The 27,456-nt window shown below is 43.0% G+C and overlaps 1 protein-coding gene across 1 annotated transcript in view; it reads left to right on the top strand.

Annotated features, from left to right (window-relative positions):
- togaram1 (TOG array regulator of axonemal microtubules 1) overlaps nt 1-27,202 on the top strand; it is a 47,688-nt gene extending 20,486 nt beyond the window's left edge. Inside the window, exons 6-22 of the mRNA XM_080750832.1 lie at nt 48-280; nt 1,944-2,044; nt 2,556-2,726; nt 4,205-4,270; nt 5,734-5,906; nt 6,305-6,494; nt 6,902-7,129; nt 8,795-8,918; nt 11,583-11,688; nt 12,454-12,689; nt 14,019-14,177; nt 14,457-14,583; nt 16,259-16,362; nt 18,180-18,363; nt 19,398-19,617; nt 22,189-22,275; nt 24,426-27,202. Of these exons, the coding sequence (XP_080606958.1) occupies nt 48-280; nt 1,944-2,044; nt 2,556-2,726; nt 4,205-4,270; nt 5,734-5,906; nt 6,305-6,494; nt 6,902-7,129; nt 8,795-8,918; nt 11,583-11,688; nt 12,454-12,689; nt 14,019-14,177; nt 14,457-14,583; nt 16,259-16,362; nt 18,180-18,363; nt 19,398-19,617; nt 22,189-22,275; nt 24,426-24,721 (2,805 nt within the window). The 3' untranslated portion in view covers nt 24,722-27,202. The remainder of the gene's footprint in view (nt 1-47; nt 281-1,943; nt 2,045-2,555; nt 2,727-4,204; nt 4,271-5,733; nt 5,907-6,304; nt 6,495-6,901; nt 7,130-8,794; nt 8,919-11,582; nt 11,689-12,453; nt 12,690-14,018; nt 14,178-14,456; nt 14,584-16,258; nt 16,363-18,179; nt 18,364-19,397; nt 19,618-22,188; nt 22,276-24,425) is intronic.
- The last annotated feature ends 254 nt before the right edge of the window (nt 27,203-27,456 follow it).

Genomic DNA, 27,456 nt, shown 5'->3' with positions numbered 1-27,456 from the left:
GCTGCTTCCCATGTCCTAATGTGCATGCTGTTTTTCTCTCCGAGCAGATGTTGAATTCCCTGCGCTCGCTGCGCAACAGTGCTGCCAAGAAGAGAGCCAAGATGAGCCTGAGCGGATCGGACCCGGACCCGGACAGCCCGGACTCGGCCATGAAGCTGGAGCTGGGCCTGGACTCGCCGTCCAACAACTCCCCCCTGGTCACTAGTCCGGCCAGTGAGAGCGGCCTCTCCAGTCTATGCTCACCCCCCAACTCTACCGTCACTGACCCCAAAACCAGGAGGTAAGAATAGGGATGGACCTCAAAACACCAGCCCAGGGGTGTCACAAGGGGGGGAAAAGTGGGACCGAGTTACTAGGGCCCACGGTGGAGGGGCCTTAACTCATTCCCTGCTAGGCCCGATAGTCCCGAGAATATGCTAATGTCCCTCCCCGCCAGGCCCGATAGTCCTGAGAATTTCCAGTTTTTGAAAAAAAAAAAAAATCCCCAAAAAATGTATTAGGCATGATAGCAATCGCGAAATTGCATGTTTAACCCCCATATTAGCAACCCCATCTTTCAAACATGGCAGCCATCTTTGTTTACATTTTAGGAAAACATAATGGCTGCTAGTTCATGAATGCCTGAACGGATTTCCATTCAGATTTTTTTGTTTGAAAGCTGTGAGCAATGTGGACACACGTGGTGCATGATCTAGGCATGGGTGTGCATGATCCGTGCACTATGAATTACATGAAAGTCTATGGAGACGAATGGTAAATGGGAGTTCGAAGGTATTTTCAAAAGACGGGGAATGTGTTAAGGGAGAACAATGATGGCAGCGAGTCACAGATAGAAATGTTTGAAAGTGTGGCTGCTCTTAATTAGAGAGAGAGAGAGGAGAGGAGGAGGACACGCCCAGAGTGCATGAGCAGATGATGACACATCCGATATGATATTAAACACACAGTGGTTGGTGCATGGTGTAAAATGGCAGCATTGTACCATCTTCGACATGTTAAAAACAACAGGTTCAGCAGCAAGTAGTGGAGCAGGAAGAAGGTGAAGGGTCGTCCGTTCTCCATGAGAGTCTCAGAGGGGAATCGATGAAGTGGATCAATAAGGCATTGAATCCATGAGAGGGTCAGGGGATCTCCAAGGCCAATATGAAGTGGATCAATAAGGCATTGAATCCATGAGAGGGTCAGGGTATCTCAAAGGCCAATATGCCTTCATGGCAGAACCATACGGGTCACGAAGCGCTCAGACTTAATGGATTCTGCTGTTCATTGTTTAGATCAGGGGTCTTCAACGTTTTCAGGCCAAGGACCCCTTAGTTGAGAGAGAGATGAAGCAGGGACCCCCACAACCTTCGTTTCATCGTTTGACAGCACAATCATCAGTGTGTTTTGGATTCATGTCAATTTGTGTTTTCAGATATTTAACCACTTGAGGCGTCATTACCTAATAAACTTGACCTTTTACTCTGTACTTAGTCTTCTCTTTTCCCCTCTACACCAAACCTCTTTGCCAAATATAGCCGATCTACAAGCTCACAACGCTTCGCAGCTCGAGGCGTTGTGAGCTTGTAGATCGGCAATTTTTGGCTACAGTTCTCAGAATATGGACACAAGGGTTCAAGTTGTTAATATATGGTTTCCTCCGCCATCGGTGTATGAAAGTGTGTGTGAATGGGTGAATGTAATGCACAATCTCTGTCTTGGATAAAGGCGCTATATAAATGCACCATTTGCCAATTAACCGCAGATTTGATCTTACAGTAGCGAACGGCGATAACAATATGCTTGCATTAAAAAGATATCAAGACACTCGGCACAGAACCGCGAAGTTTGAAAAAGCTGAGGTCTCCGTTTTCTACATTAAATGTGTTGTTTAATATCAAATGCCACCACTTTGAAAACATGTGATCTAACGCACAGCCTCGTATGTGTCACATTGTCAACAGCCCTGGAAACTCTGCCTCCTCGGCGGCAAAGCCTCCCACTGCAAGAGTGCCTTCTACAAAACTCAGATGTTCTCTGTCCATGGACTTCAGCAGCTTACAAGGTAGAGGGAAGATGTTCTGTATTTGCATGCCGTTGTGTTGCGTCTTGCTTCAAATGTAGGCCCTCGTTCCTTAACCCATTTAGGCCTAGAGTTATTGAATGCTTTAACTATTGAAAAATCACAGATATACAGGCTCACAGCTCACGCTGCAAGCTTGTTAGGTCCGCTATTTTTGAAAAATCAAGATTTTCTTTTTTAAAAGCGAACATTTGTAACTCAAATATTTGCTTCTGGGTGGTCCCTGGAACAACATATTTTGAGATGGGGGTCCGCGGCCAAATACATGTAATTTTGAGAACCACTGATTTAGAAGAAAGATTTAGAAGACATTTATAGAATCGGGTCAAAAATATTCAAAGACAAACGTTCACGATTTTTCAAAAAATATTATTTTTCAATATTATTTTTCAATAGTTAAAGCAAAAAATGATGGTTAAAGTGGTTCAAATCTAAAGTGACACAGATTCGCGTGCAGGTCTAAAAACATGTTTATGTGCGTGTTTCTCTCCAGGCTTTTCCAAGAAGGACAAAGCCTCTCCCGACGTGGGCGTTGTTGGCCAGAGACTCCCCTACTCCAACGGACGGACGCAACCCGAGGACGAGGACGGTACGGCGGAGCCCTCTCCTCCGCCGGTCCGACCAGCCTGCCGCGAGCCAATCCGAGCGCTGAGGCCCGCCAAAGGTCAGTCCGTGCCCTGAGTAGGGATGGAGCTCGTTAATTTGTATTGATAATGAGCACCCTATCGATCCTGCTTATTGAGCCAGGGCTTTTATCGAGCCCACTATTGAGCGTTTTCTAATATTTTGTGGAAAGATGTGAGACGACAAATTCTGAACAGAACTGGTATCTTTTTTGTTGTGACTGTGAGTTTGTGGCTGACCAGCATCTATGAAGATGACAATTGAAGTAACAAATATTATCATTAAATATCATTAAAACAATCATTCATTAGTGTGCAATAAGTGTTAAATGGCTTTATATTAGGAGTAGTACAAAAGTTTCTTCAAAAATAGCAGATCTACAAGCTCATCACTTGGTGCCGCGCTATGAACTTGTATATCTGCTATTTTTGAATAGCCCAACCAAGTATATAAAATAATGGTTAAAGTAGTTATGTGACACAGATAAGTTCCCGGAAAAGAATATCATGACTTAACTTTGTTATCAATAAAGCCTTAGTATTTTGCCATTTGTTTGGGGTCCCACTTGCAATATAAACACGGTCCAATATAAACAGGTGGGGAATGGCTGGCGTAGTGTGTAATTAAGCAATATTACACAAGCGTTCCTGCAGCAGCGCAGAAGTGCCAATAACCACGATAACCCACACCCTCAAGTGTAATATTGCAATTATACAACAGTTAGCTTCAAAACATGTCAACTTCATTTCATTGTAATTAGAGGTGGGCTATATGGTGATAATTATCATTGAGACGATACAATGTCTCCACGATATGCCTTTTCAGAGGTATCGTATATATCGTGATACAATTGAGGGAGCCTTGTAAAAGATCCTGTTTAATCGTTAATACAGAGATTCATTGCAGAATTCAATTTAGACCTGCATTTTGGTCTAAATCATCAGTTCTCAAAATGTCAAGGTCTTCACTTAACTCTGACAGTATACAAATGAAACCAAATGGACCCTTACTTATGAAACCAAATGGACCCGTAAGGGTCCATTTGTTTTCATTTGTATACTGTCAGAGTTACATACTTGTAAAGTTCAATTTAGACCTCCCAACAGGAACCCAGAGAGTCTAGTTTTTGTCAAGTAACATGAAAAATAACCATAAAAACCAATGTGAAAAAGAATCGTGATAAAATCGTGTATTGTGATACAACTTGGGAAAATATCGTGATATTGTATTTTTCCATATCGCCCACCCCTAATTGTAATTACATTAATTATTTGATAAGTAACTTTTGAATGCCACTTTTAGCTACTATGTCACCGAACTTCACGTGAGCATAGTGTTGGGAAGAGGGAGAACTTTCGCGACCAGCACAGCTGATATCTTTGTTTGATGAGACCTGTGTGGTAGTGCTCATTATTCGCACGAGTAGAGAGCCATTCAATCGGATTGCTTCGGTGGAACTACCTGTTGTATAATGAATCAATATGTAATGCATTAATACAACTCTCCTGTGTCCACCAGGATGTCAGAGCTACAGCAACAGGAGCTCGCCGGTCACAGACATGCCTGAAGGAGTGGTGGGAAAGGGTCAGTCATTTACAACCTCATGTCTTTGTTCACTCATCTACTTATCAAGCTGTTCAAACACAGCTATGTTCAGGGTCAGAGCTCCACGCCGAGGCGTGTCTGTCCTCAAAGCCATGCATTTGTCCTATCTAGATTGGAATCGGATTGGTTTGATCAGGTCTGCGCAACAAAAACGCATGGAATATTCTGATTTGAACCTTAGGTGGTTTGAAATACAATTCGAATATGATTTTCCGATTTCTCTCAGTCTGGACTCTCGCACACTGAAATCTGATTAATACTTTTGTCGTACAAATTGCTGAAAATAGTGAGCTTGTGTATTCGTATATTGTCGGTAAGCGACACCACCATCGTACGACAGAGCATAAGTTAAGCATTACTCACGCCTGCTGCTGTTTGTTGTTACATGGTTCCCACAGCAACGAATGCAGATATGTCAACGATGTCTGAGTGAACACACAAATCAGATCTGACCACTTGCAAATAACCGTCAATCAGTCCTAAAGATCAGATTTGAGAAACAAATCACAATTGCCTGCAGTCAGGCCAAAAGCCCTTTTCCCACTGCAGGGCCGAACCAGAACTAGAACCAAGAACTTCCCAGAACCAAGAACTTTCCAGAACCTGTGAAGTTCTGGCACCAAGTTCTGCTTACGTTTCCATTTAGCCAGACCTAACGGGGAAGGTCCCAAAAAAGAGCAGCAGCTCTGCTGGCCCCGCCCATAGGTTCCCAGAACTCAGTCAAGTTTAGTACTACATCAAGAGCAGGACCTAGAAACCGGGCCATACGCTATGGAAACAAAACCAGAACCAAAAAAATAATAATTGCTTCAGGTTCTGGAAAGTTCTGGTTCCACCTCATAGTGTAAAAGGGGCTAAAGGCTCCCAGACAAGAACCGTTTCTGGTGGCCTGGCCTTCCAGCAGTCCTCTGGAACATGTGCAAACAGCACACACTTCTCACAAACCTTATAATTATTATATAGATCTTGCGTAGCTTTGAGCCTTTGATCATCGAGTAGTTCATGATACGGCATTAACCAAAAAGTCGACAAGTCGATTCAGTCGACTTGATTACACAAGTCGACTCCCACCAGGGAAAGTCGAAAGTTGAAAAAAATAAAAATAAACTAAATTAAAATGTATTTTTTCATCATTATTTTTTATTCCATGTGTGTGTGTTCAGCAATCAAACAGTATGATTGCTTACTGTCAAGGACAGAATGATTCTCTCCTTTTCCAACTGTGTTTTTTCAATGGAATTTAGCACAGGGTTTGGGGTTTTGTCCCCCATGTTCTCGCACGGTGTGACGACGTCATCAAACAATAAAGTCGACTTCAACTCAACTTCTTACTGAGTCGAGTCGACTTGCAACAATCACAAGTCGTTAATGCCCTAGTTCATGAGTGGATCACATCTGTTGTAAGCTGTCTGTATCATCATCTCACCTGTCCTTTCCCCCAGGTGTGTTTGGCTCGGCGGTCTTCTCCCTTCGTCAAGGAGCTGCTGACTTTGAGCAGCAGGCTGACTGCGGGGCCAAGTCCCCCTGCAGTCCCTTGAGGGCCGTCTACGGTCACGCTATGCCTGGCGGCCACCACGACACGGACACGTACAGCACAGCTCCGCAAGAGGCTAAGGTTTGTCACACTGCTGTGCAGTGGTACACTGTGGACAACAATTGTCTATCAAGCAGTGGTTCTCAAATATCTTTCATTTTTAACACAAAAAAAGATATGTATTCGGATCCCCATTTGAAAAGATTTTGTGCAAGGGACCCCCATAAGAGATGTGTCAACATTTGTCAAAAGCGGCAGATATACAAGCTTACATTGTGAGCTTGAAGATAGATGAGCCATTTTCAGATAGCCCAAATATAGAATGGGTCTTAAGTGTTTTAAACTCTCCCTGGGGGTCCCTGGCCCCCACTTTGAGAACCAGTGCTATGAAGCAATAATATGTGTTTTTTTTTAATCTGTCGAATTTCGAAAGTGAAAAAAAAAACAACAACCCTGCCTGGTGTGTTTTGTGTGTGCAGGAGAGGGTCAGGGCTGCCCGGTGCGGTCGTGATACCACGCGTCCTCAGCGACTGGATTGGTCAGAGGTGCAGGGCTTTCAGGTGGAACACGCACACGACAGACAAACGGACGTCCAGACAGACAGACGACGTGTCAAACAGATGCTGTCTGAATGGCCCACAGATGACAACACACCATCTGACATCAGAGGTGAGAAAGAGTTGCTATAAACTGGCGTTTTTAGTTTTTTTTGGGGGCTATGCTCAGACTGGCAGCCCCCCCAAAAAAGTGCCTATCCAGATTGGAACCAATCTGGCTAGCCATCGTCAAGAAAAGGGACCGCCCACTTGACCCTTTTCTGTAGCCAGCTACTACTCTGTCTCGAGAGAATGGATTGGAACTAGATTGTTTTTCATTAAATCTGAATAGTCTCTCGTCATCATACAATGGTGTCGCTTGCTGGAAATAGCAGATCTATAAATGTGTTGCATAATGTGTCACATAGTGAGTTTGTCATCAGCTACAAGCTCACTGAAATGTTCTGAAAATTCTCCCCGAAATAGGGATGCCAGGCTTAATTTGGTTAATTTGACATTTGTCAGTTTTTCCTCTTGTAGCTCTGCATCTGAACGGCAGTACTCTGACCTCCACCAAGGCAGAGTCTCTACCTGATGAGTCCCCCAGGAGCCCCAGCAGCCCCCCAGTACACCAGAGTTCCAGCAAGAGCTCCAGCCAGCGCCACCAGCCCAGTCCCCCTACAGTGCCTCCCAACCCCAAGACCCTGCCCCGCACCCGCAGGGCCCCTCGCCTCAGCGGAACACGACCCTCTCTCTCTCACAGCTCAGGTCAGCAGCAGGTCTCCCTGTGCCAACTAGAGATGGCACGATAATCGTTATTATCGTTTATCGTGATTAAAAAACGCTCACAATAATAATCGCATTGCAGAGATTTTAATATAGCGTGAAATGGTCCTCCGCCCTCCATATGTTAGGATCAATTCACCTTTGATCCACTTAAACCCTCTACAATTGGTAAAACACACCTGTAAACATACTTGATATGGTATTTTTTTCACTCTTCCAAATCTCTTGTGAGCTTGTGGATATGCTATTTTTTGGCAGACGTTCTGCCCCAGAATATGGAATCCATATTATGGATGCAGTGGTTTATGGATGCAGTGGTTTATAAAAGTGGCATTTTAAGAGTATTAGGCATATTTTGATATTCGATTATTTTGGTCATGTAGCCAGAACCAAAAACATAGGTTCAGGTTCCTGAAAGTTCTGGTTCCACCTTGCAGTGGAAAAGGGGCTTTCACTTTTTGGGCAGAAAATAAAATATGTCCCGGATGGAAAATACTTTTATTTACTCCACTGCGCCCTCTGCAGACCTGGTCAATATAAATGACCATTGTTTCGGTCCATGGAGAACAGCACCGCCTAACGGAGCGCTAGGGCCGATTAATACTTCACTTTCAGAGACAAATTTATTTCGGTTCGGCTCTGTCCAAACTACAAAATGACATCATTCAGAGGTTCGGGGGTGGGGTGGGTAGCGTTAATTCGGCTGTTCGGTGCCACCGAAATTTTGTGACTCCCCGAACCGAATAGATAGGACGTTCGCGAACAAATCGAGTCTTTTGAACGGCTCTTTGAAATGAACGACGGGATCCGGTTCGCAGTAGGGAGCCGCTCCTTTCTAAATGAACAGTTGTGGAAAAAGTACAAACATTCTTTACTTAGGCTTAGGCTATGTAAAAGTACCAATACTGCAATGTAGAAATACTCTGCCACAAGTAGAAGTTTGGAATTAAAATGTAATTGAGTAAAAGTACAAAAGTATTGGTATCAAAATGCACTTATAGTACCAATAGTAGAAATTACACATTATGCAAAATGTCCCATTTCACAAGTTTTCCAATGAATAAAATGTAGGGGAAAAAATGAAAATAGCAGATCTACAAGCTCACAATGCGTTGCAACGCTATTTTCAACTGGCCGAAATGTATATGGCCGAAATTGTACATGGGGTTGAAGTGATTTATAATCAAAATCTACAACCCAAGTAACTAAAATGAGTCTTTTGAACGGCTCTTAGAAAGGAACGGATCCCAGCGTTCCAGCTCACTTCAAAGAACCATGAATCCCATCTTTAGAACCGAAATAAAATCGGCTCTTAAAGTGCAGTATGCATCGGCCCTTCGAGAGAACTCGCTAACGCACCGGACCGGAGCTATCAGTACTACAGACCCCTGAGGGACTCCAGTCCATGAAGTAACATTGTATGGGGTTTCTAAGTGGTTAACAACAGCACAGTTCATTAATTATGCCATCAGACCTGGCAGAGGGTGGCTGAACAAGATGTTCTCACAACTAACGGGTCCACCGTGCTCTGTTTTGACAGGCGGCCTACTATTAAAATACCTCCACCCACTCATGCACTGCTCGCTTTCAGGAGACGTAACATGAAACCTTGTGTGTGTGTGTGTGTGTGCGTGCGTGTCCGTGCAGACGAGCTGTCCCCAGGTACTCCCAGCCAGAGGAGAGATGTGACAGAACCTTCGGAACTCCGGCCCTTCTCTGATCCTGACCTGGCACTGACGCAGAGCTTCAAGCTTTGCGGCTCAGAAGACTGGTGAGCGCACACACACACACACACACACACACACACACACACACACACACACACACACACACACTTATTACTAATTATCGGGAAAACTAAATTAACTATTAAATAATAGCAGATATACAAGCTCACAGGGCAGCACCGAGTGCCACGCTGCACACTTGTAGATCTGCTTTTTTTTTTGTGAAAATTTGTGCAAGTCTTTGAATATTTTTGACACGATGTCTTCTAGATCCTTCTGAGGTTTTTATCTGGTGGGAAACACCAGATCTTTAAAGAGATCATTTTCTGGCGAGACATTCAGGCGACCTATTTGCCGATTGGCTGTCCATGGCACATGGTAACCGAGCTAGTTTCATGATTGGAAGCGGCCCCCCCGACCATGGGTGGACATTACTGCATTAGGGCCAATAGCAGGGGTGTTTACCGCTCCTCCAGCCTATGGAATCCTGGACTTGTAATGAAATATTTTGTCCAGCAGGGAGCACCATTCCTTCACACTAAGGCCAGTGGCTGTGGTCACACATTTCTGTGTGACCACCGTGCTTGATTTGGCTGTACACGCTGACTTGTTCATCAGGAAACATGCTCCCTCGTCGATTGGATTTTACAAAACAGACCCGCGTCGTCACATTGAATCCTGTTTAAGAAGAGCTTAAAACACAACTTTCTAATGTTACATTGATGACGTGAGGAACGCTAAAGTCGTCTTGGTTACATAGTAGGCTATGCGAAAATAACAAAGCTCAGAGTCGCAAATTCAATGATCGCTGCATCAGCACACACAAAACACGGGCGTGAGAGAAGTAAATGAATGAAATGGACATCACGTTTAGCCGATTCAACGATTCCAAAAGTCATACGATTGGAAGTTATTGCTACATGCGGCTACGTATGCGTCTTGCTGTTGCTGCTGTTTTGTTAGGAAACAGCTAGGGTCCAGGGAGTGCACAGAATTTTAGAGAGGCATGGGCTGACATTTCTAAAAGGGCCTTTTCATACGGATAAAAGTTAAGGGCTCAAGCCCCTTTTGCTGTATGTGCGCACGTGCCTGGCGACCAGCGCATCACATTACAGACTTATCATTTCAATCCGTTTCTTTGCAAAAACACATTTCTTTTAGAAAACATTTGTATTCTTGTTTCTCCCTAGGGCTGACCTTCGATTGAATTTTTTGCAATCGAAGCTCGTTCGACGAAATCGAGCGAACTTCGAAGCTTCGATGACGGCGACCGGGGGGGGGGGTCGGGAGCAAAAGTTTATCGGTTACATAAGTGATAACCGTTAAGGAAATGTGTTTAAAAATGCGCGATTTACCCAATTTTAAAAGGGAAAACACACCAGTTTTTTCCTCATAATAAAGCTCCCTATTTTCATTCAATACAACAATACAATGAGGAAGAAGAAGAATAGGCTATGATACGAATGTTTTCAAGTGTTTTTGCAGTACAGTAGGATTGACATAATCACATCACGTCTGTAATGTAACACATCGCGGCTGCAACAGCAAACACTGCAGTGCGACTCAAGAGCCCTATATAACAAACAGATTAACTCCCAAGTCCCAAGGTGTAGACTACTGTACACGCAAATGTAATAGCAGATTTTATAGTAAATAATTGCACTGCAGTGTGTCTGATATAACGTTCCACACTCATCAACCGAAAGCTGACGGTCAGGCTCAGACAACTCTATGCGGGCGCGACTAGTGAGCTTGCAGATCCTATATAAACTTGTCATCATCAACACCACGACAACGTAACCCTAGCAAGTTGGTTTTAAGCTCCTTTTTCCTCTTTAAAACGGGATCGACGCTGACGGGGTCCGTTTTGTAAAATCCAATTTTCGCTGTTTGTTTCCTTGCGTTGAGTTGTGTGTCGAGTGACTCAGCGTGTGGAGGACAGCAACCGCATGCATGAATGTTACACCGACATTGGTTTGGTAAAGAAATGTGTGACTGCATCGCATAGTTAACTTGCATTGGGTGATGTTACTCAGACATTGGTGTCACATAATGTGACAGCGCGCTATCTTTTCTTTTCTTCATCGGCGACCATTCTGATGGCTTCATGCATGCTCTTGTTGTTGTTGGCTTGTTATTAATGTTAACACGTGTGAGAAGGGGGCGACGCTATCACGCTAGAGTGGAGCGAGGCGCAGAAAAAATCTCCATTTGGCCATCCCTAGACATATAGCCTACAGTAAGTTAGAATATTATGAAATATCCTACATGAGAAAGAACACCAACACTAACTTCAACACACCAATCCACCAGATTTTAAATTGACTGTGTGTCGATTCTTGTTGATGTTTCTATGTCAGTGATTCTAAAACATTTTCATGTAAAGGACCCAAAAGATTATATATATAAGCACCTACAGTACGTGGAGTCTCTCTCTCTCTCTCTCTCTCTCTCTCTCTCTCTCCCTCTCTTTCTCTCATTTGTTCTCACACTACCCTGTGCGCAGCTTGTCACGACGGCATTGTCACTCACTATTTAATATATAACTAGGGATTGGCTCTTGATGTCGGTACAAATGTGGTCTCTCGTGCAGCAGGCCTGGGTTCGAATCCCAGGTAAACATGCTGTGTAATTCACGAATTGCAGCTTTAAAATGGCGAATGAATGATGTCTGATGTCTTTCTGTTGTGTTGTCGTTGTAAATGCAGGGAAGATAAGATCCGAGGTCTGACCATCCTCCGCAGCCTGGCTCAGAACCATTCAGACACGGTCCTCAACAAGCTCCACGATGTGTGTCTGGTACTCATTCAAGAGGTACACACCACACTACACACACTACACGTTCAACATCTGTGTGTTTAATTATCTTTTTTTCATTAAAGGTGATACACCATGCATTTAAAAAGTAAAATCTTTTGAACCCTTAATGGCTTTCTGTTTATTGATCTAGTGATAGATGGATGGACAGACAGATGAAATTGGTTAATTTGTTTATCTAGATATTAGTGAAGTTGTAAATATCGAAAGTAATATTAGAGATGTGATACGATACAAAGTGTAGCGATACAATATGTTGCTGTTTACACATATCGATATACTTCGATTGTTGAAATAAAAATCGTCATTTTTCAGAAAAAAACACACCTGCTGTAGGGATGGGACAATAATCGTTATTATCGTTTATCGTGATGAAAAACACAATAATCGTATCGTGGAGATTTACATTTCGTGACATTATCCTCCGTCATGCACTGGGAATAATTCACTTTTTATTTGCTGAGCTGCATATCACCACTTAAACCCTCTATAATTGGTAAAAACTGACCTGGAAATAACGTACTTGATACAGTCTTTTTTTCCCCCCTTTTTTTCACTCTACCAAATCCATTTGCCAAAAATTGCCCGATCTACAAACTCACGACGCGGCGCAATGCGATCATCACGATAGGGGGGGTGGCGGTATTTTTGATCGCGATAATATCATAAATGGCAATTTCTTTGGTCACAATAATCGTGACGTGAAATGTTCATAACATCGTCCCATCCCCTGACCTGCTGCTTCCCGCTGCTTGTCCCCAGATCAAGAACCTGCGGTCGGGGGTGTCCAGGGTGGCGGTGTGCACGCTGGGGGACCTCTACGAGCACCTGCAGAGGAGCATGGACCAGGAGCTGGAGGGCACGGCCCGCGCTCTGCTGCAGAAGGCCTGCGAGAGCAACGCCTTCATCAGGCAGCACACGGACGCTGCCCTGGATCGCATGGTCCGGCACTGCACCCCCCTCCGCGGCATCAACGCCCTGATGACGGGAGGACTCGGGTAAGCCCCGACTCACACGCTCATTTATATGTCTTCTAAATATGTGTCGTCTGAATCCTCATGTTTCTTTATCTGTGGTGCTTAAATTCTTTAAAGGAGTAGTTCACCCCCAAAATGACTTTTTTTCTATTGATTACTCACACCATGGAGACTTGAGTTCAATAATATTTCTTGTTTTTTGTCGCATTCCTAAGATTATAATTTGATTACAATAAATGTATCTCCATTGATTCCGGATGGAGACCGAAAATGCATTTGGGTCCCCATATCCGGAATCAATGGGGGTAAATGTACTTTAATCAATTTTTTTTGTCTTAGGAATACGACAAATACAAAAAAATATTATTGAACTCAAGTCTCATGGTGTGAGTAATCAATAGAAAAAAAGTCATTTTGGGGGTGAACTACTCCTTTAATGTCCAGGGACCCCCCCTAGAGGCTGAGCTTTGAGTTGAAAGTGTTTGCTTTATAAGAATATATATATAGAGGGTATGCACATGCATAAAGTGAACGGCATATCGAGTGGCAAAGGGAGTTGCAAAGTGAGTTTAACGTTGTTTAATGTTGTTTAATGCAATCAGATAGGACTTTTCTGTTTGGATGTATGGGCTGTCAAGGCCAGAAAGTAGTTTTTTGCCACTCAGTAGGCGTTCCCGCATAATTTCCGGGTATGATGATGATGTCACGCGCATACCCTCTATTCAAAGAGTTGCACAAATTGTTTCCAAAATAGCAGATCTACAAGCTCATAGCGCAGCACTCGGTGCCGTGCTATGAGCTTGTATATCTGCTATTTCTGAATAGCCCAAGTATAAAAAAAGAATGGTCTGGCACTGCACCCCCATCCGTGGCTCGGATGACTCGGGTCAGAACCTGCACGCATACACACACACATTTGAAATATTTAATATAAGTCCAAAAATGTGTTTTGCTAGAATCGGCCTCATGTGAGAAATGAGAGGTGGAGGTTGTGGAAATTAAAAACAAAATGTAGGAAACAAAAAAAACTAAGGGAACAATAAAAATGTGTCTGTGACCTACAAATGGGTCCCGACCCACTGTTTGGGAACCAGTGTTATATTGTGTAATGTATAGTTTCAATGTACGGATTATAGATTTTTTGGATACTATACTGTTTAGACTGATGATTCTTGGTTTACCTTTGAGTGTCTGCTAAATGCCTAAATAAAGTGTGTGTGTGTGTGTGTGTGTGTGTGTGTGTGTGTGTGTGTGTGTGTGTGTGTGTGTGTGTGTGTGTGTGTGTGTGTGTGTGTGTGTGTGTGTGTGTGTGTGTGTGTCGTGCGTGCGTGCGTGCGTGCGTGCGTGCAGCCACCTGAACGCGGGGGTGAGGAAGTGCACGGCTCAACATCTGGCCACGCTGGTAGAGAAGGTTGGCGCGGCCCGCCTCCTCTCCGGAGGGAAGGACCTCACTGACAGGATCCTGCCTGCTGTCGCCAGGCTGGCACAAGACTCCTCACAGGAAGCAAGGTACCACGGAGGCACTATTCCTCTTCCTATTTAGGCCTAGAATTATTGAATGCTTTAGCTATTGAAAAATCTCAAAATGTGTTGTTCCAGGAACCGGCAGAAGCAGAGATTTGAGTTACAGAAGTTTGTTTTGAAAATTATATATTGAAAGATTTGCAAATATTTTAACGATTTGCTATTTTTTAATAGTTAAAGCATAAAATAATGGATAAAGTGAAAATCGAACGTAACAAAGATGCATTCCCGATCTTAATGGGTTAATTGTGCTTCTGTCCTAAGGTACTTTGGTCGGCGGATGCTCCTGTTCCTCTCGTCGCACCGTGACTTCGATAAGATCCTGGAGAAAAACGTCCCCGCGAAAGACCTGCCCACGGTCAGAGACATCGTTCTCACTCTCAAGACAAAGGTTTGTCCATGTGAACACAATGATGTTGTCATGCAGTATATCAGGGGTCTTCAACGTTTTCAGGCCAAGGACCCCTTTGTTGAGAGAGAGATGAAGCAGGGACCCCCCATAACCTTTTCAAAGATTCCAAATAGTTTCATCGTTTGACAGCGCAATCATCAGTGTATGTGTATGTTGTATTCAAATCAATTTGTGTTTTCAGATATAACTACTTGAACCGTCAATACTTAATAAACTTGACCTTTCACTCTGCTCTTTTTTCCCCTCTACACCAAACCTCTTTGCCGAAAATAGCCAATCTACAAGCTCACAACGCCTCGCAGCGCGAGGCGTTGTGAGCTTGTAGATCGGCTATTTTCGGCTAAAGTTCTCAGAATATGGACACTAGGGTTCAAGTGGTTAATATAAAAAAGGGAAAGAAAAACTTTCTATCACTCAAATATTTGGAGGACCCCCTGTAGTAACTCTGAGGACCCCCTAGGGGTCCCGGACCCCCTGTTGAAGAACCCTGCAGTATATTATTCTATGCGTTATTTGTGCTACCCTGCCTGTCTTTGGGCATTGCACACTGGACTAAGAGACTCAATATTGCGCTGAATGATTGCTATATAGGCCTGGAAATCGGGTAAAAAAAGTATTTTGGAAAGGTTTTGGAAATTCATTGGTAAAAATGTGTGTGAACTCTGGTTATATCCATTCCCATAACCTTGGGGGGGTTCCATGATCCCAAGCGACATGCTTCCCATAACCTGGACATACAGTTACACGTTGGATGTTTAGATCCTATAACCCAAAGGGATGTTTGCATTGTAATTTACTAGTTTGTTGTAAAAAAGAAAGAAAGAAATCCACCAGCCAGGATTATTATGAATTAATGATTGTCAATAATTTTGGGGTAAGTTTATGCTATTTCAAGTAGGGAAGTCCTGCTTGATGTACTAAAATGGTAAGATGTTTTGCAATGGTTGCTATTTAAAAACTGTTAAAACTAAAAATACTAGTATTATGTAAAATACTCATTAGTCAGGGAAAATTAGCAGAATACCTGTCAAATCTGGGAATAAATTCCTTACCAAACAATTTCTTCACCAATGTGTTGGTAAAGGTGTCTAGTAACATATTTAACAAAGATTGAAATTCAACATCCCTAGCAAAATGTTTGACAGCTAGGGTAATTCTGGGTCTCATTCACTTTCAATACACCTTGTGAAAAGTGATGACTCATCACTAAACCATCGTTTTTTTGCGTCTGTTTTTGGCCCAATGAATGTTTTTCGTGCTAAACAAATGCTTGCAATGGATTCAGAATAACATGCTACTTAAAGCATATTTTGGGAGTGATTTTTTCCCTTATAGGTGTATAGTAAGTGAATGAGACCCAGAATTACCCTAGCTGTGAAATATTTTGCTAGGGGATGTTGAATTTCAATCTTTGTTAGATATGTTACTAGACACCTTTACGAACACATTGGTGAAGAAATTGTTTGGTAAAGAATTTATTCACAGGTTTTATTAAAATTCCCTGACTACATAGTCTATGAGTTCTCTGGTATACCAGTCGGTATGAATGCTCTGGTACACCCGTCGTTATGAGTGAGTACTCAAACATAAAGTACGGGTACATGAAGAAGTGGTATGGATGCACCCCTCTTTAAGTAGAAACTGTGTGTTTCAGGGTCTTGGTGAAATGCCCCAGGATGCCCCAACCAGTGGGAGGCGCTCTCTCCCCGGCAGCGGTACGGTCAGGGCCTCATCTCTCACCAGAGAACCAGTCAACAGGTGGGTGGCGACATCACCAGAGCACCAGTAACACACACATCACTTGAACAGGGGTTTTCAAAGTGGGTGACGGGGCACCCTGGGGTGCCGTGACAGCAGTCCAGGGGTGCCGCGAGATCATTTGATAATATTTGGAATTTATTTGGACACTTGAAAAAATATTTAGTATCATTTTAAACTTGAAGTACAACGTTATTTCCAGTCAGTTCTAACCAAAATGGCTATTATCTCGAAGTTTTCCTCGCAACACAATCACTAAAATATTGTCACTGCCGGGCAGAAACCTCGTATCTCCAAGTTTCAAATGTGTACGTCTTTTGCTAAAGCAAAGCCCTGCTTCATCGTACAAGACTGTCGCACAAAACTAGTGAAAACAGCCGATCTACAAGCACACAACGCCTCGTTGTGTGCTTGTAGATCTGCTGTTTTCACTAGTTTAGTAGCCTAATATGTATATATGTTTATAGATGATATATTTATCTATTTATTTATAGATGATACAAGGTTGGACATACAAGGTTTCCACCCGACAACGACGATATGCTATAAATATAAGATGCTGGGAGTGAAAATTATAATGTACTGTAGGGTGCCTCGGATTAAAAAAATATTTATGTTGTGCCCTGAGACAAAAAGGTTTGGGAACCCCTGCTCTCGAACAAGGTTCCCACACTTTTCAGGCCGCGATCCACCAAAATAATTTCATTTGAACTGGGGACCCCCCCACCCACCCTGACAGGCACTTGGAATTTTAGGCATGTCGGTTCTTCAGATACATATTGTGAAAATAGACAATCTACAAGCTCACAACTGAGCTTGTAGATTGGCTATTTAAACAATGTTTGCCTCGTTACGCAATATTTGACAATTTGGCCAATTTGGTATTAAAAAGGTCTTAAAAGTAATTAAATTTTAACTTTAGAAACAGATACACTGTATACACTTTTACTCTATGTTGGTTAGTTTACTGCTCGGTGAGAAAACAATGTTGCACATTAAGCTAATCATCTGTAGACCCCCCAAAAAACTAATTTGGGGACCCCCACTTTGGGAACTGAACTAGAGCACCAGTGACACCAGTAGCTCCCAGAAGAATGTTGCTGATGTAAGGGCCCATTTAGAACCCCCTCAAGGAATCCTGAGTGCTGAGGGTCCCTTTGAGAACTGCTAATGTAAAGTATAAACCGAGAGCCACTTAATTCTTAGTTTATTCACATAATAGAAAGGTCTATTGTGAAGAGGACATGTGAGAATCTTGAAAATGAGAGAGGCGAGCACTCATCAGAAGAATAGTTCACAGTTCCTGTGCATCGGGTGATTTTTTTATTTATTTTGCTAGTAGATTGGCTATTCCTTTGTATATTTAGGTTATTTGTCAACTTCGAAGCCAAACCGAAATGCAATTTCTAAATGGTAAATGGTGCATTTATATAGCGCTTTTATCCAAGGCGCTTTACATAGATTGTGCATTACATTCACCCATTCACGCACACATTCATACACCGGTGGCGGAGGAAACCATGCAAGGCACCAACCTACTCACCGGGAGCAATTAGGGCTTCAGAGTCTTGCTCAAGGACTCTTCGACATTAACTCAGGGGGAGCCCGGATTCGAACTGGGAACCCTTCGGGAACCCTTTGTGCTCTAATAACGGTTTCTCTACCCCTGAGCTATGCCGCCCCAATTTGTATTCATATGCTCCAGTGTTCAGCGACAAAAACACAATTAAATCGTTAATCGCAATTATTTCCGTGACAATTAATCGTCGCGTAAAATGTGGTAATGGTGACAGCCCTGCGTTTGACGTGTTTTGCAGGGAGTCCGGTCGGCAGTACAGCTGCAGGTCTCTGCATCACAACATCTCAGACAAGACGGAGTACATCAAGCAGATCTCAGGTCTGCTGGCTTCCAAGGACTTCCGGGAGCGAATGAAAGGTCTGGACCAGCTGGTGGCCGACTGCCAGCACAACCCCAACATGGTCATCAACAGCATATTCCCGGTTAGTAACAACTATTCATCTCTTACTACTTAAGAACAAGCTACCCTTTGGCATCTTCTAGGGATGGCTTTCTCAAGTGCAAATGTGTGCCAAGAATAATCTTTGTTTCATATTAACACATCTGGTGCCAACCCCGAGTTTCCCGAGTTTGTATTGGTACCACCCCTGTGCCAACCCCGAGTTTCCCGAGTTTGGGCCGTTTTTGAAGATTTTTTTTTTTTTTTTTTTTTTTTTCAAATTCTTTTTTTTTTTTCAAAAATGTTTTTTGGACCTCCAGAAATGTATTAGGCATGATCGCGATCGCGAAATTGCATGTTTAACCCCCATACCAACCCATTCTTTCAAACATGGCAGCCATGTCTGTTTACATCTGAAGAAAACATAATGGCTGATAAATCATGAATGCCTGAACGGATTTCCAAGCGGAATTTTTTGTTTGAAAGCTGTGAACAGCATCTACACACGTGGTGCATGATTAGGCATGGGCGTGCACGATCCGTGCACTATAAATTACATGGAAGTCTATGGAGACCATGGCATCGCGGACCATTGAAGAGAAAAAATCATTGCAACATAAGTGTTAAGCCAATTACCAAAGATGGTCCTTTTGTTTAGAACTCAATACTTCCATACATTTCAATAAATCAGAATCATTTAAGAATAAGATTCCTTTTAAAAGCTTTCGTATAACTCCCAACCAAAGCTAAATAATAGGCTAATTGCGACCCATATATGGAGATCTGGAGATCCATGTGATGCCATTGGAGCAAATCCCTTTTATGCCCATAAAGGAGATCTCTGATGTCCACAACACTGTGACGCGACCTCGTTCGCTTGTCGCCCTGAGGCGTCTTACTAGTAATGAATCTACAAGCTCACGGCGCGGCATGATTTGACACGACGTGAGCTTGTGTGTAGATAAATTGTTTTCTCCATTTTACAAGAATGATGGATGGTTAATTACCATGAGAAGACTGCCCTTCCTTACCTGTGTTTATGTGCTCTCTCTCTCTCTGTGTGTGTGCTGTGTCAAGGTGTTTGATGCCTTCAAGGCCAGACTGTTGGAGTCCAACAGTAAGGTGAACCTGCACGCCCTCAAGTCCCTGCAGAAGATCATCGTCCTGCTGAAGGACAGCCTGTCCCCGGTGGTCAACATCCTGGTCCCGGCCATCGTGGACAACCACCTCAACTCCAAGAGCACCGCCATCTGCTCCGCCGCTAACGCAGCCCTCGATGCTCTTCTCCTCCACCTTGGTACGCGTCTCGCAGTGTCGATTTTGTCGACTGAAACTATGACGAAAAATGCTTGTCGACTATATTTTTTTCACTGAGGAAAACGAAATAAAAACTAAGCTGTGATGCCTAAAACTAAGACTAAATATATTGACAATTTCATCAACAAAAAAAACGTTAGGGAGGGACTAGTGGAGAAGAGAGTCGTTTTATGTTTGGTTGCTCTCAGGTGTTGCGTGCTGAAAATAGCAGATCTACAAGCTCACAACGCGTTGTGAGCTTGTAGATCGGCTACAAGTGTAGATCGGCTACAAGTGTAAAATCAGTCATTACGATGCCATCGAGGCCTGCCAAAATACATTTCAGTTGACTAAATCAACTGTAGATTTAGTCGCCTAAAAACGTATGACATTTAGTCGACTAAAATTAGTCTAAAACTAAAGCTTTTCAGGTGACTAAATTATGGCTAAAATTAAATGACATTTTATTCAAAAGACTATGACTAAAACTAAATCAAAATTTGCTGTCAAAAACATCATTGGCGTCTCGCATATACCGCCGCTGTCGGGCAGAAACCTTGTGTCTCTGCGTTTTCTACTTCTTATGGTTTCTTCGTTACATGGTACTAAAGTGGTGAAAACGACAGATCTACAAGCTCAGAACGCTTCGCGATGCAACGTGTTGTGAACTTGTAGATTGTCTATTTTCACCATTTTACCCCTTTTAAGACCTGGAGCGTATCTGTGTCGAGTTGGGCTTGAACCGCTCTAACCATTATTTAATCTTTCGCTTTAAAAAATCACACCCGTGTGAACTGAGCGGTGGTTGTGTGTGTGTGTGTGTGTGTTTGTGCGTGTGTGTGTGCGTGTGTGTGTGTGTGTGAGAGAGAGAGAGAGAGAATATTGCAGTTGATGCTCAGACTAGACTCAAGAGCACCCTCTCTGGTCACTGAGTGGTAGTTCAGGCTACATACACACATACATACATACATACATACATACACGGATACACGGATACATACACGGATACACACACGGCCATGCTATGGAGCGGTCTACCACCGCTCAAAAATTGCAGATATAGTGGGAGAAATATGTGAAAAAGGTGTTCACTTCCGGCAGAAAGCGTGAAAATTTGCACCTAGGGGTATTTTTGTGCGCTGAATTAAAAAATTGACGGATCCAAGCACTTTTCTCAAATTCACTTTTCTCTAATTCACTTACCATACAGGGAAAAAAGACCCCCCAAAAATCTTCTTTAAGTAGCATGTGAGGGGTCTATCTAGGGGGTTTTCATGATTCTGAATCCATTCCAAGAAGAAGAACAAATGAGTCATCACTTTTCACAGTTTTGTAGGGTCCATTTTTAGCCCAAGGAATGTTTTTCGTGCAAAACAAATGCTTGCAATGGATTCAGAATCATGAAGACCCCCTAGATAGACCCCTCACATGCTACTTAAAGAAGATTTTTTTTTTTCCCCCCTAGTATGGTAAGTGAATTAGAGCCACCAGTTCCCATAGGAAAAGTGCTTGGATCCGTCAATTTTTTAATTCGGCGCACAAAAATACCCCTAGGTGCAAATTTTCACGCTTTCTGCCGGAAGTGAACACATTAGCCTTTTTTTGTTACATATTTCTCCCACTAATATACAAGCTCACAGTGGTGCCGCGCTGCGAGCTTGTAGATTGCTATTTTTTTGTTCAAGTGTAAATGTCTTCTAAATTCTTCCAAGGTTTTTGCTATTGTTCAATAGTTAAAGCATAGTTCAAGGCCTCAATGGGTTAATAGACATATTTGAAACATACAAGGTCCCCCCCCCCCCCCCCCCCCCCGACAGCAGAGATTCACTTATCAGGTGTAAAGTGAGCTTGGTGCTGGTGGTGAGTGCAAGGGTGTCGCACCACATTCTGGGCCCTGGGTACAAGGATTCACTGCGGGCCCCCCATGAATGTTCTTCATAGGGGGACGGGCTTTAGCCCATTTAGACTGGGAACGCATTATTACGCATTATTGTGTGCTTTAACTATTGAAAAATAGCAGATATACAAGCTCACAGCGCGGCACCAAGTGCCGCGCTTGCAAGCTTGTAGATCTGCTATTTTTTTTAAATCGTGAACATTTGTCACAAAGTCTTGAATGAATATTTCAATTCTTTTGAAAAACGTTATGAACGTTATAAACGTTAAATGTTTCTATGTCAGTGGTGCTCAAACCTTTTCATGTGAAGGAACCCCAAAATTATATGTATTTGGCCACTGACCCCCATCTCAAAATATTTAGTTCCTGGGACCTCCCCAGAAGCAAAATTTGAGTTACAGATGTTCGCTTGAAAAATACATATATTAAAAGATTTGCACAAACTTTCACGACTTTTCAAAAAATAGCAGATCTACAAGCTCGCAGCGCGGCACTCGGTGCCGCGCTGCAAGCTTGTATATCTGCTATTTTTCAATAGCTAAAGTATAAAATAATTAAGGCCCCTCCTCCACCTTGGGCCCTAGTAACTCAGTCCCACTCCCCTCCCCCCCCCCCTTGTGACGCCCGTGGGTGAGTGAGTCTATATTTGTCTTTTCATTGTGTTTCCACTCACAGATAACATCCTGCTGCTGCAGCCGTTCTGCACCAAGTCCCAGTTCCTCAGTGGCAAAGCCAAGGTGGATCTGGTGCACAAGGTGGCAGGTAAGACAACGCTGTGGAAATGATCGCTGGAGGAAAAAGCACTCACATGTTTCACTGAACAGTTTTACTGCCAGATGTTATTATTTATTTATTGGGTCTTGTGCCAGCAAAAGCAGCTTACCTTTGCGAGGTTATAGACAAAGATCTATTTTTTTTTCATTTTTTTTCATTACATAGTGCACTTTGGTCATACTAGCAGTAGAGGGCAGCCTCATGCAAGAATTAATGTGAAATGGGCCGCTGCAGCTTCCATACATTCAGGGCGCAGAGTCGCATCAGAGCAATAGAACGACAGCTAGCAGCCAAGAAGTGAATTTGGACATTATTGATGTTTACATGAGGTGGAGATTTCAAAGCAGGATTACAGGAGATGCTTATACTGTACACACCCGCGCGACCCCTCATCAGTTTACAGACATAAAAACAAGGTACAAAAGAATGAGCGAAAGAACGTACAATTGGCATCGCGCCGCCGTGAAAAATGGGGCGAACGGGAACGTCCAAAGCGGTAAGAGAGTTAAAGGGGAAGACCACCCATTTTCAATATTGAACTATGTCATTAATATAACTTAGAGGAGTTGTGTGGAAATAGAAAAAAAGTTCCCCCCCTTCTGTGTGTGTCTGGAGGATTGATTTTGGGGTTTGTATTGTAAAGTACAACGGTGTGATGTCATCAAGTTGTACTTTACAATACAAACCCCAAAATCAATCCTCCAGTTCTAGGCAACACAGAAGAGGGGGAACTTTTTTTCTATTTCCACACTAGAAACTCCTCTAAGTTATATTAATGACATAGTTCAATATTGAAAATGGGTGGTCTTCCCCTTTAAGTAAAAGTGTCGATACTGCAACAGGTAAAAGTCTAGATTTCAAAAATATGAAAGTGTTGGCATCAAAATGTACTTAAAGTACCAAAAGTAATAGTACAAAATGTTTGAAAATAGCAGATCTACGAGCTCACGACACGTTGCGATGCAACACGTTGTGAGCTAGTAGATGTGGCTATTTTCTGATAGCCAAGGTATAAGATAATATAATATTATAATTTTATATCTGCAAAGTAACCAGTAACTAAAGTTTTCAAATAATTGTAGTGGAGTAAAAGTACAATATTTGGATCTGTGTTGTAGTAGTAGTAGGTCTGCTATTTTTGAAAATTGTAATTTTGACCCGATTCTATAAGTGTCTTTTGAATCCTTCTAAGATTTTTGGAAAAACCTATATTTCTATGTCAGCAATCTGGCCAGCCATCGTCAAAGAAAAGGTCCTTTTCACTTAACTGGAGCTCAGTTAGTCTGTTCTTGAGAGACTACTATGTACTATGTCAAAATGATATGTATTTGGCCACGGACCCCCATCTCAAAATATGTAGTTCCAGGGACCACCCAGAAGCAAAATTTGAGTTACAAACGTTCGCTTTGAAAATACATATATTCAAAGATTTGCACACATTTTCACGACTTTTTCAAAAATAGCAGATCTACGAGCTCGCAGCGCGGCACTCGGTGCCGCGCTGTGAGCTTGTATATCTGCTATTTTTCACTGGTTAAAGCATTCAATAATTCTAGGCCTAAATGGGTTAAGTAAATGTACATAGTTACTTCATACCACTGGAAATAATCGCAAAAAAACCAAGTCCCCACAGCCTGAGCATTGACTTTTCTGCTGTTGAACTATTGACCATTCAGGAAGAGATATCCCACGCACTGCTCTTGCTGCTCAGCAGATTTATTCAAGCACTGCTGTTTGGCTGACTCTGGACCTTTATCATGAGTGTCTTACAGAAACGATACCATCACGATCCTGTATAGATTAGATTCTCCACACCCTCTGTGTACTCAGGTGTGAGACAATAGCCCCCTTTCCACTACAGGGCCAAACTAGACCCAGAACTAGAACGTTCAAGAACCTGTGAAGATCCAGGACCAAATTCTGCTTACGTTTCCATATAACCAGACCCAACCGCGAAGGTCCAGAATCGAGAGCAGCAGTGCTTTAATGACCTTTTTAAAGACCACAGCATCTTGACGGACCTGTTTTATGTTGTGACCTCCTCTCTCTCTCTCTCTCTCTCTCTCTCTCTCTCTCTCTCTCTCTCTCTCTCTCTTTCTCTCTCTCTCTCTCTCTCTCTCTCTCTCTTTCCCGTCCAGATCTGGTGACAGAGCTGCACCCTCGCAAGCCCCAGATGGTGGCCCAGAAAGTGCTGCCCCTGCTGTGGCATCTCCTGGGCACCTCGGGCCACAGTGGCACCGTGCACGGCCGGGGCGGCAGCGTGCGGGCGGCCACGGCCGACCTGTGCCAGGCCCTCTACGCCCAGATGGGGCCCGGCCTGGTGGAGTGCGCCGCCCTCCAGCCCGCCAACGTCCAGAAGGCTCTCAACGACGTCCTGAGGGCCGGCAGCGCTAAGCACCGGGCGGAGAGGAGCGCCGACGCCGATCTTACTTGAAGAGACGGGGGAGGAGACATTCTGTACTTTCGAACAGTGCCTGCACTTTTGTATTGTTAAAAGAGAGAAAGAATGTGAACTCCGGGGGAACCCCCTCTGTGGCTCACCTGGCAAGCGTGCATGCCACATAAATAAGGCTATATCGTCTTTGGTTTGAATCCAACCTGAAGCTCTCTGCTGCCGGAGCGTACCTAACCTAACTATGTTTCCGCTAGGGTCCTATGTAGGGCTGTCACGATTATGGCATTTTACATGACGATTAATTGTCACTCAAATAATTGCGATTAACGATTTAATCGTGTTTTTGTCGTTGACAATTACATTCCTGTTTGGCTTTTAGGCTTTGAAGTTGCACATGGTAGATATGACACATATCCTAAATATATACAAAGAAATGACTGACATATTTGACAACTTTATACTTAAAAAAGAACATTGATTGTGGATCTATCTACAATTTTTTACATGGAAACGATTATGACGATTATGAAAAATGTCAAATAATTGCGATTAGACGATTATGTAATAATTTTGACAGCCCTAGTCCTATGTTCCCAATTCAGTAGTCTGTTAAAGCACATTAACCATCCTATTGTGTAGCTGCCAGTCTGTTACGTTAGCTAGCCTAATGCGCACCATCATTGTCTAGTAGTACAACAGTATGTGCAATTTCGAAAAAGGTGATGACCTATTCCAGTGGTTCTGAAAGTGCGGTCCGGGGACCCTCGGGGGTTTCTTGAGAGCTTTCCGAATGGACCCTTACAGGTCTGTAACTCTCACTTTGAAATTAAAACGTCCGAGAACCGCTGACCTATTCCATGCGCCGTGGCCTGCCAACTTGGACAATGCACTTTGTTGACTCGTTGGCAGGCTGTTTGGGCGCTCGTCACAAGCACCAAGGCTTTGCCGTCAGAGTGCCTGCCTTGTTGATAAATGATTGTAAAAGCACAATGACGTGGGATTGATCCTGGGAACATAGAACCCTTTTTTAATGTTCCCACATAGGACCACATAGGACCCTGGAAACATAGGGATAACCCCCTTTTCTGCATGTATCTCCTGTCTTTCCTGTCTCTCGCTTTCATTTAGGCCTAGAATTATTTAATGCTTTAACTATTGAAAAATAGTAGCTCTACAAGCTACTGCGAGCTTGTAGATCTGCTATTTTTGAAAAATCATAATTTTTGAACATTTGTAACTCAAACATTTGCTTCTGGGTGGTCCCTGGAACAACATATTTTGAGATGGGGGGGTCTGTGGCCCAAATACATGTAATTTCGGGGGTCCTTGACATGAAAAGGTTTGAGAACCACTGATTTAGAAGACATTGAATTGGGTCATATATTCAAAGACTTGCACAAAATGTTCACGTTTTTTCTAAAATGGCAGATCTACGGTGCCACGCTGCGAGCTTGTATATCTGCTATTTTTTAATAGTTAAAGCATAAAATAATGGTTAAAGTGGTTCAAATCTAAAGTGACACAGATTTGTGTTCAGGCCTACATATCTCCATTCAGAAGATTGACTTCCATTATTTTAAATGGAGGTGTCACCTAAACCTAACCCTAACCTCAATGGGGGTATTTCTGAATGGGGATGTTTCTGAGTGGGGGTGTTTGTGAATGGGGGTCTGCCCCCGGCATAAAGCAGACATATCATCTAATCTTAGGAAGAAGAACACAGACTCTTAACTCTCCTCTGGCACCCGGAGCACAGGAAGACATTTGACTCACACTCACACACACTCGACCACCTGCTCTCTTTGCACTTTGAAAAGGTAGCTCGTCATACCGTGAGAGGCGTCAGGTGTTTTACCATGGATGTATCGCCTATGATTGTCATTGCTGTTGTTTTGTCGTGTAAAGAAATCAAAAACGTATTATGTACTGTAGACAAATCAGACACACCATTGCAGAATGTAACATTGAAGTGCACAAAGAAAAAAAGGATCGGAATTGCAGGGCCTGAAAGATGTATATATATTTTTTTGCGGTTTAATTCAAATATATTTCTGAGATAATGGCGTACGCGGTTTTGTTTTGAAGGTTTGTGAATTTGGCTCAGTGAGGATATATTACTTTTGTACAGCTCATTAAGTATGCATTTTAATTGCACAGTATTACCCTGATCTGTAATCGTATGCTGTATGATACTAGACTATATAAATTATCTATTGTGTCAATAATGTTATGGTTTTGCAGTTCTATCGTCTGAAATATGTCAATGATGTAGCAGTGGTGGCCATTTTGTGGTGCCGCATATAGAAAGCCCATACATTTTTCCCATAGAGATGTTTGAAATATATTTATTTTACTATGAGAAACGTCACAGCTTGTCCACGTCCGTCCGTCCGTCCGTCCGTCCGTCCGTGTAGACGTGTACACATTTGTACGGTCTATGAGTTTGCCGCTCTGACATCATGCTCTGATGTCACTGTGACGTCAGGGGAACAACTATTCATGGGTTGCATTTGTAGTCCTAAACCGGCCATATTGAGGACCAACACAGGTGTTCAATTTGTCTGATTGGCATAGAACCAATGTTCTACGTTAATCAAAACACCTGTGTTGGTCCTCAAAATGGCTGGTGTAGGACTACAAATGCAACCCATGAATACCAGAATGGGTTTGCCGCTCTGACATCACGCTCTGGCTTCACTGTGATGTCACACTTAACAGAATCCTTTTTATGTCCATATATGGAGTTCCCTGATGTCATCAATATTAATGATGCC

Source organism: Nannobrachium achirus (genome assembly GCF_963921795.1).
Source record: "Nannobrachium achirus genome assembly, chromosome: 20".
In the NCBI taxonomy this organism is placed as follows: domain Eukaryota; kingdom Metazoa; phylum Chordata; class Actinopteri; order Myctophiformes; family Myctophidae; genus Nannobrachium; species Nannobrachium achirus.
Note: the sequence above shows the minus strand (reverse complement) of the source record. Positions and strands in the feature narration are given on the sequence as shown.